Source organism: Triticum urartu, chromosome 3A (assembly GCF_056163025.1).
Source record: "Triticum urartu cultivar PI428250 chromosome 3A, HENAU_Tu73, whole genome shotgun sequence".
In the NCBI taxonomy this organism is placed as follows: Eukaryota; Viridiplantae; Streptophyta; class Magnoliopsida; order Poales; family Poaceae; genus Triticum; species Triticum urartu.
This window is the reverse complement of record NC_141875.1, coordinates 712,799,214-712,820,149: the sequence shown is the minus strand read 5'-3', so window position 1 is coordinate 712,820,149 and position 20,936 is coordinate 712,799,214. Positions and strand designations below refer to the sequence as shown.

General features: G+C 43.2%; 2 protein-coding genes across 2 annotated transcripts; one reads left to right on the top strand and one right to left on the bottom strand.

Moving 5' to 3' along the window:
* The first annotated feature begins 6,923 nt into the window (after positions 1-6,923).
* Positions 6,924-10,215, top strand: LOC147982042 (uncharacterized). Its single transcript, XM_087517268.1, has 4 exons — positions 6,924-7,543; positions 8,385-8,760; positions 8,843-8,988; positions 9,822-10,215. The coding sequence occupies exons 1-4, from the start codon at positions 7,483-7,485 to the stop codon at positions 10,082-10,084; spliced, it is 846 nt and encodes a 281-aa protein (XP_087373394.1). The 5' UTR covers positions 6,924-7,482; the 3' UTR covers positions 10,085-10,215.
* Positions 10,216-11,783: 1,568 nt separating this feature from the next.
* On the bottom strand, positions 11,784-15,796 carry LOC125547276 (uncharacterized). The gene is made up of 12 exons (XM_087516181.1): positions 15,452-15,796; positions 15,101-15,367; positions 14,764-14,952; positions 13,799-13,918; positions 13,668-13,709; positions 13,497-13,592; positions 13,333-13,422; positions 13,131-13,247; positions 12,491-12,529; positions 12,358-12,408; positions 12,160-12,234; positions 11,784-11,876 (listed from the first exon to the last, which is right to left on the bottom strand). The coding sequence occupies exons 1-12, from the start codon at positions 15,794-15,796 to the stop codon at positions 11,784-11,786; spliced, it is 1,524 nt and encodes a 507-aa protein (XP_087372307.1).
* Positions 15,797-20,936: the final 5,140 nt, after the last annotated feature.

Here is a 20,936-nt window from a genome sequence, read left to right as displayed (position 1 = left end):
GGCCGCCGCCAACGACCTCCCACTCCTTCGCGATCACAGCCACCACCCAGCGCCACCACAGGCATCCCCACATCCACCGGGCACAGCCCCGGCTGGATCTGGCCAGGTTCTCCATGCAGCACAGCCACCGGGCTCTCCCGTCGTGCTGCCCCCTCCCCATTCCTTCACCTGAACGCCGCCCCGATCCGCGCTTCGGGTAGATGCCCGCCGGCGGCCGGATCCGGCACCAAGCAGTGCATGAGCTCCTCGGCCTTTCCCTCGTGATGGTGGCCGGCACCGCCCCACAATCTTCTTCTCCGCACCCGACCGCTGGGAGGTGCGACCCCGACCACATCTTCACCGGCCACGGACCCCCGACCACATCTTCACCGGCCACGGACCCCCGACCACATCTTCACCAGCCACGCACCCGTGGATCCCGTGTCGGATCTGAGTTCTTCCCTCCCCTGAGCAACACCGCGCCCACCCAAAAACCGCCGAGGACGAGCTCTGTCCTCCTCGTGGCGGTCTCCGGCCAGGGCCTCATCTGCGCCATCCGTGGTGCTCCGGCGCCGCCCACCTCATGCAACTCAGTCGCGGCCTCCTGTGCAGCTCGGTCGCGGCCCCCGTGCAGCTCGGTCGCGCCCCTCATCTCAGTGCAGTAAGATGGAGCTCCGGCTGCTCCTTGTCCACGGATTATGTCGCGCCTGATGTAGTACATACCCCACACGGTGGTTTTTTGTGTATTTTTCAGATTTTTGTTGTTGACTTGGGTGAATTCAGTTTCTAATGCAGTTTGTTAATTCTCTCTATGTTGTTCGGCTGGCACGGCCATGAGGTTCGGCCAGCTCCTGCTTGTAGTTCGCCATGGTAGCCTGACGCTCCGGCTTGTTGCATGATGCACCTTCTCGTCGGTGATGCAGTCTGCACGTGTGCAATACCATGATGCAGTGCGGTGTGTGCGGCCTGCAGCTCAGTGCGAGCGGGCATGCAGTTTAGTTCACTGTCTGTAAATTTTTGTGTGTATAGAATCTATCTGGTTGGTATATGATGTATTGTGTGTAAAAAATATTTGTTGGGAAGTTCATTTCAACAAGCATTAATGGTTCATTTTCAAGAGTAAAAATGGATTGATGCAGACGACTTCGAGGAGTCTTCTGGTTCACCTCATTCAATGAGGAGTCTTGTTGTCTCATGCAGTTTGCTATAAAAACTGATAGATGTGGCTTTGAAGCTCATTTTGTTGTCCCATGCAGTTTGCTATAAAACTTCTATGTGGTTCACTTGTCCCACTTGTAAACAGGGAAAAAAGTATCTCAAATAAGCTCATTTCTATATTAGATGTAGTTCACTCTCAATCCCTGTCGTCCACTCGCTTGGTCAAACGCGCGTAAAAAATTAATAAGTACAAAAAATAGACAACAAAAACTCATGAGGTTCACTTTTGATAGTGTTGCGGTTCACTTTCGGGAGTGTTGCGGTCCACTCTCGTTCAAAAAAAGTTGAAAGAAAAGACAACAAAAACTTTTGTGAGAAAGTTAATGTCCGACAAAAAGAAATCATGAAGTTAACTTGACTGTCTGCTGTAGTGCGGTTTTCCGTTTGAAGCAGTGCGTTCTTCTGTCCGATGAAAAGTCCGCTCGCTTGGTCAACGCGCGTAAAAAATTAATAAGTAAAAAAAAAGACAACAAAAACTCATGAGGTTCACTTTTGATAGTGTTGCAGTTCACTTTTGGGGGTGTTGCGGTCCACTCTCGTTCAAAAAAAAGTTGAAAAAAGACAACAAAAACTTTTGCGAGAAAGTTTATGTCCGACAAAAAGAAATCATGAAGTTCACTTGACTGTCTGTTGCACTGCGGTTTTCCGTTTGAAACAATGCGTTCTTCTGTCCGATGAAAAGTCCGCTCGCTTGGTCAACGCGCGTAAAAAATTAGTAAGTACAAAAAAAAGACAACAAAAACTCATGAGGCTCACTTTTGATAGTGTTGCGGTTCACTTTCGGGAGTGTTGCGGTCCACTCTCGTTCAAAAAAAAGTTGAAAAAAGACAACAAAAACTTTTGCGAGAAGAAATCATGAAGTTCACTTGATTGCCTGCTGCAGTGCGGTTTCCCGTTTGAAGCAGTGCGTTCTTCTGCCCGATGAAGTACACACGACGATTTTTGGTCTCGCGAAAAACAGAGTGTCCGCTTTTCAGTAAAATCAAAACCATTTAAACCGTAAGGAATTAGAGAGAGTGTTCTACATGAAAAAGTTGCGTGTCGTTGATATCTTTCCAACGGCGTATGGTTTGAATCATTTCGACCAGCGGTTCAAAAAAATTTAGCGAAAAACCGCCGCTGCCACTCGTCGTCCGCCGCACGATTTCTAAAATTAACTTAAAACCGTAAGAAATCTCAAAAACATTACAACATATGAAAGCTGCGCCTCATCCATAGCTTTTCAACGGCGTATCGCATGCATCGTTTCGACAAACGGTTAAAAAACTGGAGCGAAACATTACCGAAAATTTGAAAAAAATTGAAAAACAGAATTCCACGATTTAGTAAATTTGAAACTGCTCTTAAACCATAACGAATTAGAGAAAATAATAGTTATGAAAAAAGATGCGCATCGATGATATCTTTCCAACGGTGTATCATTTGCTTCATTCCGACGAGCAGTTTGAAAAAAAATGCGAAAAAACGCTCGTTGCCACTCGTCGTGGGCCGCACCATTTTCGAAACTGCTCTTAAACCGTGAGGAATCTCGAAAAGTGTTCAACATGCCGAAGTTGCGCCTAATCCATTGCTTTTCAACGGTATATTACATGTCTCATTCCGACAAACGGTTAAAAAACTAGAGCGAAAAAGGTACCAAAAAACACAAGCGTGCAGTTTTTTTCGACGCGAAGTTCACTCGCCTGAGTACTGCAGCACACTTGATCCAAACAATGACGTGCACTTGCGTTGAGCATGCAATGCGGAAGTGTTATCAGAATAGTTATTCTGCTAATATTAGCAGAGAGAGAGGGGTAAAATGTATGGGGCACCTAGGTGCCTGGGCACCTAAGTCCGAATATAGCAAGTCATATTTGTAGTGCATGGCTTTCCAAATTTTGTTTGCATGCACTACAAGCATCAATGGTCAACAATTGCTTTCCAAAAAAGATAATATACTATCGGTTTCCTAGTATGATTCCTTTTTCAAACAAAAATGGTATGTATATACAATCCTATTTCTTAAGGTATCAGATATGATAAATAATACGATAGGTCTCAAAGGTTTGTATGTATATTAAGGATGTTTTTATGCATTTTTCTAAAGTTTTACTTTTCAAGGTATGTAGTATTTAAAAAAAATAAGACTGGGTCAGACTTTTTAACCGCTAATATTTCTATACAAATTAAGGTGACCAACTAATATAAAATGCGATCTTAAGTAAATTTTTTACTAGTAGGAACATATGATGCATGCCGATACCCACTGACGATTATGTTTAGTTTAAGGAATGTTTGTTACATATACCCACACATGATCCTATGTATTTATTTCATTGATGTATATACTCATAAATTTAATGCCAGGGTATGTAAATACGATGAGTATGCACATACAAGAAAAATATATTGAGTACTCTAGGGTATATACATACACAAAAATCTAATCAATGTGTACTAAGTAAGGGAATTCATATGTATCTAATCTAATGGGTATGTATTAAATATTATGGGTATATACATACACAAAGATCTAATGCGTTACATACTAAATATTCTGGGTATATACGTACTAAAAAATATCTAATGAGTGTGTAATAAATAAATGAATCCGTACATACCTAATCTAATTGATCCACTGAATATTCTAGGTATATACATAGACAAAAATCTAATGTGTACATACAAAATATTCTGGGTATATATGTATAAAAATTTAATGGGTACATACTAAACAGATGAATTCATATATACCTAATTCGTAATATATCTAATGTGTAGTATTTTTCCTTCTAAAGATATGCTACCATACATGGCATGCTTAATGACATTCTTTATGATATACATCATAATTGTTTCCATACTTAACTCTTTCAGAATTGGCAATTAGTAATGGGTTGACCCGTTACCTTCTATACCTATCACAATAACACGCATATAAATGCAATCAAACGGTGGAAAGGCAAGGAACCTGGGCACCTAGGTGTCCCATACTGCCGTCATATTAAACAACGTCATGTTTCCTCTATTTAAGTTGAAAGTTTTGAAATCATGCTTGCTTTGTCTTCCTATGCTCGTTGATTCTTACTCCAATAAATTGTTTGCTTATTAAATTCCTATGCATATGAAGTGAGTTAGGCTTATATGTGTTTGATATATGTTTCATCATGCTCCCTTCATGTTTCAATTCTTTACTTTTATGAGAGCATCATTTAAACTATCAATGCCTAGCTAAAAGGCATTAAAAAGGGCTTGTTGGGAGACAATCCAGTATTTATCCCTACTGTTTTTGTGAGTTAACATGATTAAGCTACTGCAGTAATCATGTTTTGTATCTTGTATTTCATGTGCCAAGTAAAGTGATACATCGCCAACGTATCTATAATTTATGAAGTATGTCATGTTTACAATAATTTTATATGGTTTTGGTGCACTTTTATATGAATTTTATGTGATTTTCATGGACTAACATATTGGCCTAGTGCCCAGTGTCGGTTGTTTTTTTCTGCTTGTTTATGGTTTTTCGGAAAATCCATATCAAATGAAGTACAAATGCAGCGAAACTTCTTGTCATTTTTTTCTGGAAGGAAAGGGACCCAAGAGGCTTCGGGGGAGTGCTAGAAGACCCAGAAGGGCCCCACGAGCCACTTGGGTGCACCCAGGGGGTGGCCGCGCCCAAATACCTCGTGGGCCCCCTGTGATACCTCTTCGCGTGATTCCAACTCTGAAAAAAATTATAAATAGGGAAACCCCCGAAAGTTAACCTAGAGCTTCGACTCCGTCGCTGCAAGCCTCTGTACCAAAGAGATCCCATCTGGAGCCCTGTTCCGGCACCCTGCCGGAGGGGGAAATCATCACCGAAGGCCAACTTCATCATCCCGGCGGTCACCATGATGAGGAGGGTGTGGTTCACCCTCGGGGCTAAGGGTATGTACCAGTAGCTACGTGTTTGATCTCTCTCTCTCTATCATGTTCTTGATTTGGCACGATCTTGATGTACTGCAAGCTTTGTTAATATAGTTGGATCATATGATGTTTCTCCCTCTCTATCTTCTTGTGATGAATTGAGTTTTACCATTATCGGATTGAATACTTTTTGGATTTGAGAGCAGTTGATGTATGCCTTGCATGTGGATACCCATGGTGACAATGGGGTATTCTATTGATTCACTTGATATATGTTTTGGCAATCAACTTGCGGATTCCCGCGCTAAGATTGGGGTAGGCACAGAGGTTGATGCACGTTTTCGTCCTTCTTTCTACGGTAGAAACCTTGGGGTACTCTTTGAAGTTCTTTGTGTTGGATTGAATATTATGAATCTGAAGTTGTTTGATGCATATCGAATAATCAACTCATGGATATTTGTGGTGATATTGGAGTATATGGGTGACACTAGAGTTGATTGATGCGTACCATATGGTATTATTTTAGTACGAACTCTAGGGCTATTTGTGGAACTTATAGGGATGACTCGATAGATTGACCGGAAAAGATAAATTTGAGGTGGTTTCGTACCCTACAATAATTTCATCTTATGTTCTCCGCTAGATAAGACATTTGGAGTGATTCTTTGTCGCACGATGAGGGATTGTTATATGATTCAATTATGTTAGCACTGTTGAGAGATTTCACTAGTGAAAGTATTAACCCCAGGCCTTGTTTTCCGTTTGTGCTCCGTTTTATCATTTGCTACCTTACTTTTTTATTTTCATATTACAAAAACCTATATCTACCATCCAAACTACACTTGTATCACCATCTCTTCGTTGAACTAGTGCACCTATACAATTTTCCATTGTATGGGGTGTGTTGGGGATATAAGAGATTTCTTGTATTTTATTACAGAGTTGTTTGAGAGAGACCATGTTCATCCTACACCTCAAATTGCTGCTATCCTACAAAACTCTGTACTTGAAGACCCGACATGAGTCTACAAGAATAAGTTGTGTAGTAGACATCAAGCTCTTGTCTGAAGCCGCTGCCGGGGAGGTGAGTGCTTGAAGGTACTTCGTCAGCGCCCATTGCTCGTCGACAAACCGCCGGCGACGTCGCCGGCCCATCCCACCCGGCGTACAGCTCCAGCCGCTCCACTCTTTCAAGTACGCCGCCCACCACCACTCTCTGCTCCGGAACTGGTACCCGACCACCGTTGAGTCCTCGTGCCCGCACAAGCGCTGGCGCACACAAGGACACCGGACCCCAAGGCACGAGTAGCCCGGCTCGAGCGGCAGTAGGCGAGGGAGAGGGCAGCGGTGGGCGAGGTGCTTACCGCGCGCTGATCGATCCTGAGGCCACGCTCCTCACATCGGTCCTCCGCCTCTCTCTCACAAGGGCGGAGACGATGCGCGGCGCCTCCGCCGCAAGAATACCAAGGCACTCTTACTCGCCATCAAGTTGCCGAAGCGCGAGGCAAACAAGGAGGCGGCGGCTAAGGCGAAGGAGAAGGACCGCCTACTCTGTAGGCTTGCGGGCCAAAGGTGAAGCTCTAACTCCGACCTGACGGGCGGCTCCACCTCCACCTCCGACGACGATGCACCTCGCACACCGACGCCTACATGGTGGAGGGGCACAGCCGTGCCGAGGACCGGAAGGGGAAGGGACGGGCGAGGAAATGGTGATTTCCTCCGCCCTTCCCCGTTTATTTATGTTTTATTTTTGTTTTAAGTTTGTAGTATGCATTTGCACTGTTCGACAATGAACTACTACGAACTATGGTCCTTTTGTCCGGCGGTGCAATGGTGATCCGGCATGTTGATGGTGTTTATACATAGCGTTGCACAGGTTTGGGGTTCCGATACGAGGGACGTGGATGAGGAAGCTAAAATATGATGTGTGCATGGTCAGTGCCCGCGAATGCGGGCGTATAGAGGGCCAGATTTGCCAAGTCCGGTTGTAAGTGCTCTAACGATAATAAACAGAAAATAGAAAGAAAAAAAACTAAAAATGGAGTATAAAAGGAAAAAGAAATGCTGCAATACTTGACTTAAACTTAACTACTCCCTCTGTTCACTTTTGTAAGACGTTTTGGACAGCAGAAATTGAGTTGTTTTAGGTGTTATCTTAAATGTCTAAAACGTCTTACAAAGACTAATGATTTAGCAAAACCGTTTGAAATTGGAACGAGAGGGCGTAGACCGGTCAATAGACCAAATTAATGGTATTTCCCGAAACAGGTCTGTGTGTCTGTCGTAGTGGAGAAAGAGGCGAGAAAGAGAGAGGGGGGGCAGAGACCACCGTGCTGTACTCCTATTCGCCGGAAATCGTCTCCTCTCTTTTTCTCCGGCCGCGTCTGCAACTCCACCTCAATGGCGACCCCCACCAACCCTCATCTCGCGCCCCCGCCGCCGGATCGGGATCTCGCAATAGGTAAACTACTTGTTCTTGCTTTCTTGCAGTATTTGCGACCCGCTGCCGTCGATCATCACGGGCCACGAACACCGTTGCGCCATGGCCGAGCAGCGGCAAGGGCTGCAGGGGACGAGAGGCGAGGGTCAACATGTGGTAGGGAACCGGCCGGCCGCTGGCCGACTGGCGGCCTTCGCAACATTGTCTCTTCTCGAACGCCGATTACCTAAAGTTGTCGTCTTTACAGCCCCGGTCATTAGCAATTGCTCGCGCCGGTCTCATGTGTCGGCGATTTTCTCGCCTAAAGTTGTCGACTTTACGACCCCGGCCATTAGCAGCTGCTCCTGCTCGCCGCCGGCCTCGCCGCGCGCCCAGTTTGGACCGAGCGTCATGTCAAATCAGCTGTCGTCTACAGAGCAGTAAGGGGGCTTGAGCTAGGCAAAGGCCCATCCCCAACAGCACAGCACGACTAGGGGGCCAACTCCATGTCCCTTTAGCTGTAGTGTTCTATTGGTACTACGAGTAGTATAAACTGGGGACTCTGCTCTCACAAGTGCAGAGGAGAAACACACTCACATCAGTACAGTTTAGATGAAGGCATGTCTACCGTCCATATGAAGATCAGTTAGATTATTTTTGCATTATCTTGTTGAAAATGATTCAATTTCCTGCTACTGGGTCAGCAAATTTACCGTGAATTTTGACGTTGATTATATATGTTTGTTGTTATGTATGTATGTATGTATAAAATGAAGTAAAACTCTAGTAATACTGATGCCCCAAGATCTAAGTGCCCTTTGTTTACTGCAGTCTACTACAACAGCTGAATGCTTAATTAACAATTCACTTTGTTTTACATCAGTTCAAGCCATTAAGGATTTTTATCGCAATTCGGGGACAATCGAAGAGAACATTACATTGCTAGGCTATGATGAGAAGCCTATGGATTTCGACAACAGTGAAATGAAGTTCTTCAAGTGCTCGTACAAAGTTGGGCCCATCAAATTCAACAGGTTTATCAAGAGGGGTGCTGCAAGTTCGAAGGATTGGGCTTCAGACTACCATTTTGTCAGAGCTTTGGCGCATCCTGCTGCTATCCAAGTTGAAAATTACGTCAATTCAGAGTGTGTGATCATCTCTGAAGTGGATGGGTCCTTCAGCAAATGGTTGAACAAGAGGGAACCCATAGAACTGTTCGCTGATGGCACCATGCTGCCCATCCTCAAAAATATGATCATGTACGTTTTGCTTTACACTCTGCAACATATGCCCTCTGTTTTTTCACACAGTTTTTAACTTTCTTCTTGTTGTCCTATGTAGCCAACTTGCAAGTCTGGTGGAAAGTATTCTTGCTAAGCGCAAGTATCCCCGAGGTACCGTTGCAAAGGAAGAATTCTCAATGAAAGAGCTCTACATCAAGCTGCTTCCTGATAAGACACCTAAGCTGCAGGTGTTGATACTTAAGGGTAAGTCCTTCTTAAAACAGAAAACTCCTATATGCGTGGATGTTTGATACCTGAGTTCACTACATATTAAAATAAACATAAAAGTTTGGTTTTCAGGTTTTGAATAGATATAGGATGACACAATTTGCTCATGTGCGCCTCGTTACGAAAAGTCATCGATTTATGTTTGAAACAACTCTAAGATGTAAACCTGAATATTTTTTGCTACGCAAAATAATTAAATTGGTGCGACCTAAACGATGGATAGTATGATAGCTATTCAAAACATGCGCATTTTGCTCGTTTTGTTAGGATACATATGTTCATTTTGATACTAGGCTTGCAGCAGCCTCTGTAACAAAGCTTTGCTGACATTGGCCTTTTGTAGGACACATATGGTCATGTTTTAGCACCAAATTGTGACAAGTATATTTTGTAGTGTTGCCACAATCCATGTTTTTTTACAGTTCCTGCACAGTTCTTGTAGTGGAAAAGGTGTGGGGAAATTACTGGAGTAGATCCAAATAGGTGCAGATGTGCATTTTCCATGTGCAAGTATTGTATGCACTTGCATTGGGTTTGTACAGGTAAATGTTAGTCCTGTGCGGAGAAAGACAAGATGAACAGATAAAGCCAGTAACTACAAGTTGTTTGCACACGACATAAACCTGTATATATTTGCACAAAAATTGGTGATGTGCATATAAATTGGGTTTGTTACAATGCAAAAGAAAAGAAAACCCATGTGGGTGCAGGGTTTGTTCAAGTGCCCTTTTCTTAAAATATAGGAGTGTTCTGCAATGATACAAGTACTAGCAAAGTTCATTTTGCTTTATTTTTTTGGTTTATTGTAGTTGAAAACAGGATTCCAGCTCAGGTGGTGAAGACTTGGACAACTGTAAGGAAGATTGCTACAGAGTGCTTTGAACGCCATAATGTCGATCCAAACCAGGGAAGTAGAGACTTCATCTCTTGTATTGGGATTCTGACAAAAAATGTCCAAGCTCTTTTGGAGGGCCACCCGGACCAGTGGGACAATTCGAAGAAAGGTGGTTTCTCATGGAATCCTACACGTACTCCCAGCAAGTGTCTGGTAGGATCAACAAGTCTGAATTGAGGTGGCCTGTGGAAGATGATGGAAGAACTCCGTGGTTGCTGTCGCAGTTAATTCTTCGGGGTCGAGAGAAGAAGGTGATCTATGACAAGGACTTTCCGAATGACTATGTGAAACTATGCAGGCACAGCTACAAGCACTTCAAAAAATTGCCAAACAATATTAAGGTGAGCGAGCGATTTAAGTTGTATTCATGTGTCTGTGCCTCTGCATTCATTTAAATTGAAATATTTACAGTGTTAACTATACTATCCAAATGGTGAACAAAGTCCTCTTAAGTTGAAGTAGGAGCTTGAGTGACAAGATATTGGATACTAATAATTCAGTTGGATGTTGTTTTGTTAAACGTACCTGCAGGCTAGTCTTGGAGGGAGTACAGATGGACTGATACGTCAGATTGAAGTTTGGTCGCCTCGTATCTGGCACATCTTATATGTGGCACTTCACAAGCCCGGATCAGGATAGGTTGACATGTATTTGTGCTTGTTCGGCTGTCCAAGTCCATGTACTACTCTAGTGAGATTTAGACGCTCTTATATTTCTTTCCAGAGGGAGTACTTCAATGACATGGCATACAAGCGTTAATTAAGCCTCAAGTATGTATATTGTGCTGTATTCAGAGGTGCAGCGTTGTGGATACAAGGTTTAAAAAAACAGGGGCAAAAGATTTACCTCATTCATTAATTAAGCATCGCTGTGTTTGGATGTCTGTATTCGACGCCTACGTATTGAATTGGTTTCAGTTCCAATTCAGCGTGGAAACTGTCATAGACATGAATACGAATTTGGTCGTCTGGGTGTCAGTTGAGTTGGCTCACGGAATCCTACTCAGATTTCAGTATGGAATCATGTTTGGATGTCAAACTATGGAATTGTATAGCAACATTAGTATAGACATCAAACCAGAAGTTATATAACGTGTGACTATATTTGGATGATTGTATGGCAACAAAATTCATCAAATATCATAGAAATCCAAGACAACATCACATAATATTGACGGAAAAGCAAATAAAAAATAGTTTACAGCAACAAAGCAGAACATGTATAGTTTAAATAGGTGTTCCATAGTTGCACATATAACTAGGATTAGCAAAATTTGCATAGAAAAATTACAAAAAAGAGAAGAAATAAAGCTAATTGCTTGCTGTGAAGAGGATGAGAGGCAGGGAGTGAGAGCTTGCATGACCGACAAAGAGGAGTAGAGGTAGTGAAGGGGAAGAAGAGGGGCAGGGTGGATCTGGCAGCTTAGAGGTGGAGGAGATGGGGTGCACACAAGGCAGATGAGGAGGGGCGTCGGAGCATGGGAGGGATGTCGGAGCTCGGGCAGAAGAGAAGGACTGGCCGGGGAGGCATAGTGGTGGCGGATGGCTGGGCCAAGGCCATGGCGGCCACGGGCAGAGAAGGGGGGGGGGGGGGGAGGAGGGCCGGCAAGGTGGGCTACCGCAGGGGAAGAGTGGAGGGCGGACGGCTGCCGGAGGACGGCCGCGAGGGAAGCTACTTGGGCGTCGTCGTCGCTTCCCTGGGCGCTGCTTCTGTTTCCTCTCACGTGGGTGAGGGTCGTGCGGTGAATCGTTTTCTTTTGCGGGGGAGGCTGATTCCAGCGAAATCGGAGGGGCTAGCCTCTATATCATGGGAGGGCTCTTTCCATACAAGAGATTCAGCGCCTGTATCGAAAAGATTTCAGACTATTTGTTTCCAGTTACAACCCAAACAGCTGAATCTGTATTTTTGGAATACCAAATCCATTACCAGGATCAAATACAGACATACAGACGGGGTGCAAGAGAGTTGGCTGGTTAATTAATGGAAAACCAGACTCACAACCCAATAATCCGTGATTTCAGACTGCTAGGCTGTTTACATACATCATGTCTCGCTGTCTGTCATACAGTATGAGATAACAGCTCATTTCAGGCCAAAAGAACAACTCTAGTCTTTCCCTTACTCAGAACTCGAAGGGTCTTTCCCATAGAACAACTCCACCCTGCAAAGTGCGCGCACATAAGTTTCTGTTTTTTTTCCTTAATTCTCGGGATGCAACCTTACTCTCACAATAAATAGAGTTATTAGCATACCTCTTTGTCCAACTTCAGCTTATCTGCTAAATCCAACTTCTTCTGAGCGTACTGAGCCATGTTCATTGCTTTATGCTGAACAAGAGAACCAGATATATTAAAACGACAATCATGACCACATATAAATTCATAGAGGATTTTTTTTCTTCAAAAAAAACAAAACAAAAAAAAACCATAGAGGATTCATCAAGACAATACCATACTGAGAGATACCGTCATAAACACAACCCGAGCTTTATCCTCATCGGTCTACACAAAGGCCGTATCAATATCAGCAACATATTGCAGCTAAATATGTATCACCATGTCAAATCTACAGTACCCTACTTACGTTCGCATCAATGCCACCCTGTCGGACAACGTAGTGCATCTGGAAAGATAAACAGATGAAATTAGACATTGGCAATATGTTGCATATTTCTTTTTGACAACATAAATTCACAGTATTGCAAGGAGAATTACCAGAATTCAGAAGGATGTGTATGCATGTCGAGGATAATTGGTTTGATGCCAAAAAATGGCATGCCAACATTTGGCAAATTCCAAATATTGGCTAGTGCTTGGTTGGCTACCATGTTTACTTGAAAACCTCACAAGAAATTGCCAATTTTTGGCAACTTTTGATATTGCCAATTATTGGCTTGCCAAGTATTGGCAATGCCAAATGTTGGCATCAAACCAATTATCCTCGTCATAACAAAGAATCGTTCTTGTCCAGTTAAGAGAAGAAAAAATTCAGAACTAGTTTACTCAGACAAAGCATGCTTAGCATATGGAACACATGTTTCAGCACTTTTACTAGATCATATTTCATGGCTAGTGAGGACTAGAATTGAAAAGTGAAGCATGAACCCGAGGAAAATTCATTATAGGTAGTAAGCACTCAGATCATGCAACTAGACAGAAAAAAAAATGAAAATAACAGGCAATACAAATCTGCACAACAGCCCCAAATTAAGACATCAACTTACGTATTCTTTTATTGTTGCAATGACAGGAACCCCTTTCAGTTCACCATCTAGTCTCCTTTTGTGTACATCGAACTTGTCCATTTCATATACTTCCTTCACAGCTTCCATGTAACTTAACTGAAATATTTGTGAAGCCGTAAGAACTACGAATAATCACAAAGCATGTCTATTACACAAATGTTTGACGTAGTAGGATAACAACATTTTTCTTAGCGACACGCCTCCAGATCTCAAAATAGAGAAGACCTATGTCCTTGAGGGACGCATCCTTATCCATCTCAAGAATGTACTCCTGAATCAAATTGACCAGATTGTGAGTAATACCAGCGATCAACGCCTCAATTAGCAAAAGACAAGATATATTACATTATAAGCAAAAGCAGCTAAACAAACAGTCATATGAGGAATGCCAGTTGCAATCTTCAATGCTTGCCTCCATGCTCTAGTATCCTTGTCTATCCACTGAAGTGAAAAGAACTTAATCATCATGTGTATGTATATGGACTAATTTCATGATTTCCTGGGGGGCATACTTACACCCTTCGTCCTGCGGTCCAGATGCAAATACTCTGTAATCCACTGTTGCAAGATAGAAGTGTATCACTTTAAAAACGATCCAGCCACTCGTAGTATTTTTAATTCCAACAGCTTGATCACATAATGCATACCTTGATTTTCTCTGAAATTTCTGCATAGTACTTGACATAAACATCATCAATTTTATATTTATGATAACGTGAGCGGTACTCGTCGTGATAGCGGTACAGGTTCCGACCACTATAAGGCAGCTACAAGAAAAAAGAACAAGAATTAGATGAAACGTCAGAAAAGAAACAAAAGTCCCACAATGGCTACATTGAAGTGAGATGACATACTTTTGTCTACAGAAGTAACTGACTAAGGATCCACATTTTTTCCTAGTAAAGTCAGGCTTGCTAGAAATAGTACCATATATAATCAAGTGATCTTTAACAAGTCAATCCACTGAGACACCGTCATGATATAACTCAGAAGCAATTCAAACGTCAACTAATGTCAGCAGCCAAAGTTACAAGCACGAAACCAAAGAGATAAGAAGTTTGGAGATAGCAATGTTTGTGAAAACACACAAGGTAAATAGCTTTGAGCCTTGGACTGCTCTCTACGGTCATAGAAATCATGCTATTTTTATTATCTAATACCGAACCTCAGCTTTAAAACCAAGGCAATCAAGGAGGTTCAAGAACCAAGTGGGATACACTTCCTAGCACTTCACTCCGAGTTAAGGTTACATATGAAATGGCTAAGAAACAACCAATTTTAAGGGGTCACTCATTAAAATCACACCTAGACTTGTCCGAAGTTTGAATGAACACAAAAAACTGGCAAACCTTTTCAAATCCAACATCGCAAGTACTATCATCCATGTTAAGAATAAGCTGTTCGAAAACAGTTTCAACTCGTACCACAAACCCATGGCTCAATTTTTTATACTAACGTTGCAGCTGTGGTTGGGGTCGATGAAGCAAAATGAACTACCTCATTGATTGCTGAATTTTGCGGTGTGTGTTGAAATGGTTTCTGAACACCTATGATTATGATAACCAAGGTAGTCAACTGGATGACTAGATGTTGATATAGACAGTACACTTACAAAATTACGAGGGGCAATCCGTTGGTAGTCATTCAATCCAGCTTTATAGGTGTCATCAGGATGTACGAACCACTCAAAACTTTCATCCTCCTCTAACCGCTTAAAGTACAACTCCTCACCAAGTTCATCATCAGTGTATTCTTCTGGTTCCTTAAGCTCAAGTTCACGTGCGCACTCCGGCTTCAAAGCCTACACACAGATGATAAAAACATGAGATAAAATCATCCACACATATCAAACCAGAGGGCTGGATTTGCTACTATGGCACACAAGTACAAATTGTAAGACATACGTGAATTGAAGTGAGCGGTGACTGATTGATACAGCATGTAGGTACCTTGTAATAAGCGATGCGAAGGCGTGCAAGGCGCGCTTCTATCTTGTCTTCTTCCTCCCATGTAATATAAAGTGGCAGGTTAGTACGAGGAATAGGAATGTTGGAACGCAAACGTTGGGCAAAACGGGTTTCGTCCTCCTCGCTGATGAGGAAGTCCGGCCCGAAGCAATCCTGGCTTGTTTCTTGTGCTGAATCTGTTTTGGGCAGCAGCTCCATGTCTGTCGCATGAAGAAAAGGATCTTGACCCCCTAGGATGGTGTCCTCCATGTCTCCATGGTCTTCCTCCCTGATAAGGACGTCCGGCCCGGAGATTTCTTCTTGTGCCGAATCTGTTCTGAGCAGCAGCACCATGTCTGTGGCATGAGAAATCGGATCTTGGCACCCTTGGATGGTGCCCTCCATGTCTCCATGGTCTTCCTCGCTGATAAGGGAGTCCGGCCCGTAGCTTTCTTCTTGTGCCGAATCTGTTCTGAGCAGCAGCTCCATGTCTGTCGCATGAGGAATCCGATCTTGGGCCCCTTGGATGGTGTCCTCCATGTCTGTGGCATGAGAAATTGGGTCTCCATGGTCTTGGGCAGTGGCAGGAGCATCGGAAGATGATGGGGGCAGGTGCTTGCGGCGCCTCTTCTCCCCTGTCCACGCCTTGTTTGCCTCATCTCCATCATCGGCCAGTTGGCCAATCTGGACGGGCAGCATCTCGATCGAACGATATGACGGCGAGGCGAGCTGGGCGGCGGCGGCGTTCTGCTGGTGTAGCTGGACGTGGCGGGAGGCGAGTGTAGCCGACAGAGGACGGGGTCGGGGGGGTGGGAGGCAGCGGCGGCGGGAGGTGGGTGGCGACGGCGGCGGCGTGAAACCCTAGGCACTTGTCGAGACGGTAGGTGACAGAGGACGTGGTCGGGGTTCGGGGAGGGGCGGCGGTGTGGATGGGCGGCGGCGGCGGGCAGAGGCGGCGGCGTGAAACCCTAGGTAGCCACTTGTCGAGAGATGGAGGGGGAGAAGCAGAGCGTGCGGGCTCTTGTGTGTTTGGGGCACTGGGCACTCGGTGGCAGGCCAACGTAAATTTGATGGAAATCCAAGGGTTTTCTAAACGGAATATTTTTCATCTCTAGCACAAATTCAGTGGAATATTTAGATGATAAATCGGTTAAACCGGCCGGCTCGGCAGTTGTCAACAGCCGTTCGATCAACCGCCCAGCCAACCAAGGACCTTTGCAACAGCTAGCTTGTTGCGCTCGACATGGCCTGAGCGCCGGAGCTGCCGTGCCTCCTTCGACCCAACACCTCGAGCAGTTGTCTCCACTCTGGCATGATGGTGACAAGCTCTCGCACCAGGCACACTTGCGATGATTTTTGCAACCGAAGCTATGTTTCTGAAACAACATCGTGTTTGTGATGCTTGGCCTCGTATGCTCTCTAACACCGGCCGCTCCACCGGCTCTGCAAGCGGGGCTATGTTTTTGAAACAAGAACCATGTTGCAGAAGAAATTTTCTTCATCGTCGGTATTTTTTCATGAAATCGGACCTTTGTTGTTGAAACCTTTGGAAGCAATACGCTAGTCGCAAAAAATGACTCCACGAGACTTGTGGCTAGCGTGAGTGCTTAATCAAGATCGATCCGACGGCTAATCAGGTGGCGGACGCTGCGTGTCCATCAACCAGTTAAAAGGACATCATTTTCTATATTTAGGATCACCCATATATCTATATCTATATCTATTAGCAAAATGGCTCATCCGTTGCAACAGAACAAAAAATCATAGGGGATTTCACCCACGATGACCCTGTCAAATCAGGGCGAACCAATATTTTGGCGGACAAATCTGCCACCCTGGTTTCGCCAGCGTGTGGGCCAAAACCAAAACTGGCAACCAAAATATTGGCATGGAAAGGAAAGTTAGGCTTGAAACCAAACACTGACATGTATAATCAGTCAACGCCAAATTTTTGGTATGGTAAGCGTCGGTCGCGACCCAAACAACCTCATAATCTCCAATGGTCATGACCATGTTTTGCTGCGTCGTCGAGATATACTATCACTCCCAACTTCGTGAAACCCTGAACATTTTTTGAAAATTATGAACATTTTTCAAACTCATGATCATACTTGAGATCGTGAACATTTTTAAAATTCGTAAACATTTTTATAGATTTTCAAACATTTTCTAAAATCATGAACATTTTTTGAATTGATGAACATTTTATACATTCTTCAAACATTTTCTAAAAAATGAACATTTTTAAAAACATTTTTCTTGAATAGGCGAACATTTCTATAATTGACAAACATTTTTTTGGAAATTGGTGAAATAATTTTTGAAATTCACGAACATTTTTTAAAATGTATGATCATTTATTGAATCAGCGGGTATTTTATGGATCAATAAACTATTTTGTATGTCACAAACAGTTTTTGAATTTTCAGGATCTTTTTAAAAGATCCGCCACCTCGTGAGCCGTCTGATCCAGCGTACTATCCGTCTTTGCAACAAGAATATTGTTTCAGAAACAACGGTGACTGTTGCAACAAGAGCTTTGTTTCATAAACACATCGGTGATTATTGCAGCAAGAGCTTTGTTTCAGAAACACATCGGTGATTATTACAACAAGAGCTTTGTTTCAGAAACATTTGGTGACGTTGTGAAGCATCTCCGCGTATGATCCCTCTTTGCAACAAGAGCTTTGTTTCGAAAACATCATTGACTATTGCAACAAGAGTTTTGTTTCAGAAACATGATATGCAAGGCTGGGACAGATCCAGCACGAAGGACTCTCCGACACCAACAACGGCGACAGAGAGGCCGTTGGCTGCGCCACGCGTCGTTGGAACGACAATTGGGTCATGCGAATCTCAGTCGCCGACATTGGGTGACGACTCGCTCGATCTAAATGCAGGGAGGAGAGATGTGAGCGACGAAGCAATCGCCTGCCCAAGCTCGACAAGTGAGGCAGCGAAAAAATAAAGAAGGGCTGGAAGTGGGGCGGCGAAGGCCGGCCTCGCTGGCAAACGACGGTTGCCGAACCGGGCCGGCGGCGAGCACCGGCGCACGACGAGCGTTTCCTTGCGGTGCTGATTCGGGACGAAAAATCAAGGAAAATGGGGATAATGTACGAGATGGGGACGTGCGGCTGCAAAAAGTGTGGTGCTGGGATCCATAGGGGACGTGTGGCACTTAATTGAGACGGCGGACGCGAGCCTGATTATCGACCAGCTGACCAGAAGCTTTTCCCTTTTTCAATTCATGAACATTCTTTGAATTGGCGAAATTTAATTCAATTTCATTAAGATTTTTTTATACATGAACTCTTTTTAAAAGCATGAACATTTTTTGATTTTCCGAACAGGCATTATTTGTAGGCGAACAATTTTCAAAAATCATGAACATTTTCTGAATCGACAAATATTTATGAATTATTAAAAAAAATCAAAATTCTCATTTTTTTAAAGGAACTTTTTTGAAGTCCCAAATTATTTAAAGTGGAAAAATGAAGATGAAAAAGAAAAAGAAAAATGAAAAATAACAAACGAAATTCAAAAAACAGGCCGTCCGGACATAGCCCGGCCCAAACAGGCGCGTTGTGTCTTCTCCCAGCGCGCAAAGCATAGTATAGAATGTTCCTATTGCATGGGCCGGCCCAGGCATGGATTCCCCTGTGTGAAAAGGCTTTTTATCACTTATAGGTGGCATTTTCCCTTAAAAAAACTTATAGGTGGTATTGATGGGTAATATTTTGCAACTTTGGAGCAATTTCGCTAATGTATAATAAAGGAGTTATTGTTTCTGATGATACATCAACAAAATTACTCTGAAGTTGCCACAAATTACCCATTATGTCACCCGTAAGTCAAAAAAAGCATTTTTTTTTTTACAAGTCACTGAACCGGACAGGGTTCATTAGCAAGCGGTCCATGAATGTCCTACTAGCATGCAAGCAGCCCAATGGCTAGGGCGCGACCCTTCCACGAATGATCCCAGGTTAGTGCAGTTTTTTGTTTAATTTCTTTATCGAGCATATTCAAATACTTTTTAGAATATTCATATATTTTTTATCCTAAATCAATATCTAACATATTATATATGAATTTTTCTTAGAAAAATGTGTAGACTTCAAATATGCTATCGTCTTGCTTGTTAATTATTTTTAAAATTTGATTTTGGATGCAATCTTAATTAATACCTTCTTTATATGGGGTATCTTGGAAAGGACTTTTATATATCTTCCTACACTAGTGCATCTCGCGCATATCAGTTCGTCCATTTGACAATGCTTGTAATCAATTGAACCGAGCATACCTGGAAAGCTTCTTGCTGCTCCAATAGCCATCAATTTTTCTATGTCTTGCACATTTGATTCTCTTAGATACTCTGCTTGTGTTTGACACCCAATTTACGGGGACCACCCCTCCACATGAGTTCACGATATACTTCAGAACGACAAATCTAGTGATTTGGCCTGGGGCAGCGATTTTGACTTGACCAAGATTGCCAACCGAGACGGTGAGGAGGGCGATGTTTCCTAAGACGAAGGTTTGGCCAGGTATGAAGGTCATGCCGGCGTTAACCCGCTTGCTGCTCGTGATCCCCCATCGAATCGCCATGACTTCTTAGAGGGACCTCTACGGACCACCAATTACGGATTCAAATATAGCAGATCTCGGGTAGTGGGTCCCGGACTATGGGTCTTGATACGATGGTAACATGGCCACGGGTTTTTACCCCGGTTCGGGATCTCCTTAGAGATAAAACCCTATGTCAGACTATTGTTTATTGCTTTCAAGTGAAATACAAATTACCACTATTTAAAAAATCGACCGATATTTAAGGTAATTGGGCGGTTAATCCCGAATTCTTAGGTCACAGATGTGATAACACCTTATCCATCGCGTTAACTGGTCTAGCAGATTAACTAGTTGTCGGGTCGATTAATTGAATAGAGGGAGAGAATTTTGTGATTTAAAATTTTGGCCCGTTCCCTCCTTTACTGTGTTAGGTCTACCTATGCCCTCCCTTCTCACTCTCCCCTCCCCTCCCGTAGTAACCCTCATTTGTGGAGGCTAGGAGCAACCGTCACCGCTCCCGTCTCCGAGCAGCTGTCGGCACCATCCGCCAAAGGCGCATGCACTCCTTAAGGATTCAAGCACTACTACTTGTGAGCTGCGTTGGTATTTCTCTGAAGAGAGAGGATGATGCAGTATAGTAAAAATAAGTATTTCACTCAGTTATGAAACCAAGGTTATCAATCAACTAGAAAAATCAAGCAACGAGTCGTTAACAGCACCTGCACACAAACAACAAATACTTGCAACCCAACACGAACAAGGGGTTGTCAATCCCTTTACGGTTATAAGCAAGATTAAATTCTATAGTTTTTGATATATAGATCACACAAAAATACAAAACAAAAGAAATAAAAGAAAATTGCATCAAAGTATTTTTTATTTTAATATATGATAAAAGATAGACCCATGGGCCTGATAACCCACAAGTATAGGGGATCGTAACAATTTTCGAGGTAGAGTATTCAAGCCAAATTTATAGATTCGACACAAGGGAGCTAAAGAATATTTGCAAGTATTAGCAGCTGAGTTGTCAATTCAACCACACCTGGAGATTAATTATCTGTAGCGACGTGATCAATAGCAAAGTATATGATAGTTTTGATATTAGTGACAGCAGCAATAGTAACGGTAACAGTAATAGCAATAGTTTTGTAGCAAGTGCAACACTAACGATAGCAGTAGTAACTTAGTAAGAAAAATATAAGATAAACTCGTAGGCATTGGATCGGTAATTTGTTGGATGATATTCATCATGTAATAGTCATAACCCAGG

What these genes read in the sequence shown, in the direction of transcription:
- LOC147982042 (XM_087517268.1), top strand. Translation starts at nt 7,483, where the DNA reads ATGGCGACCCCCACCAACCCTCATCTCGCGCCCCCGCCGCCGGATCGG. An exon ending in ATCCTCAAAAATATGATCAT is followed by an intron (nt 8,761 to 8,842) that starts GTACGTTTTGCT and finishes TGTCCTATGTAG; the next exon opens with CCAACTTGCAAGTCTGGTGG. An exon ending in GCAGGTGTTGATACTTAAGG is followed by an intron (nt 8,989 to 9,821) that starts GTAAGTCCTTCT and finishes GGTTTATTGTAG; the next exon opens with TTGAAAACAGGATTCCAGCT.
- LOC125547276 (XM_087516181.1), bottom strand. Translation starts at nt 15,796, where the DNA reads ATGCTGCCCGTCCAGATTGGCCAACTGGCCGATGATGGAGATGAGGCA. An exon ending in TGGACCGCAGGACGAAGGGT is followed by an intron (nt 13,593 to 13,667) that starts GTAAGTATGCCC and finishes TTTTCACTTCAG; the next exon opens with TGGATAGACAAGGATACTAG. An exon ending in TAGCTGCTTTTGCTTATAAT is followed by an intron (nt 13,423 to 13,496) that starts GTAATATATCTT and finishes AATTTGATTCAG; the next exon opens with GAGTACATTCTTGAGATGGA.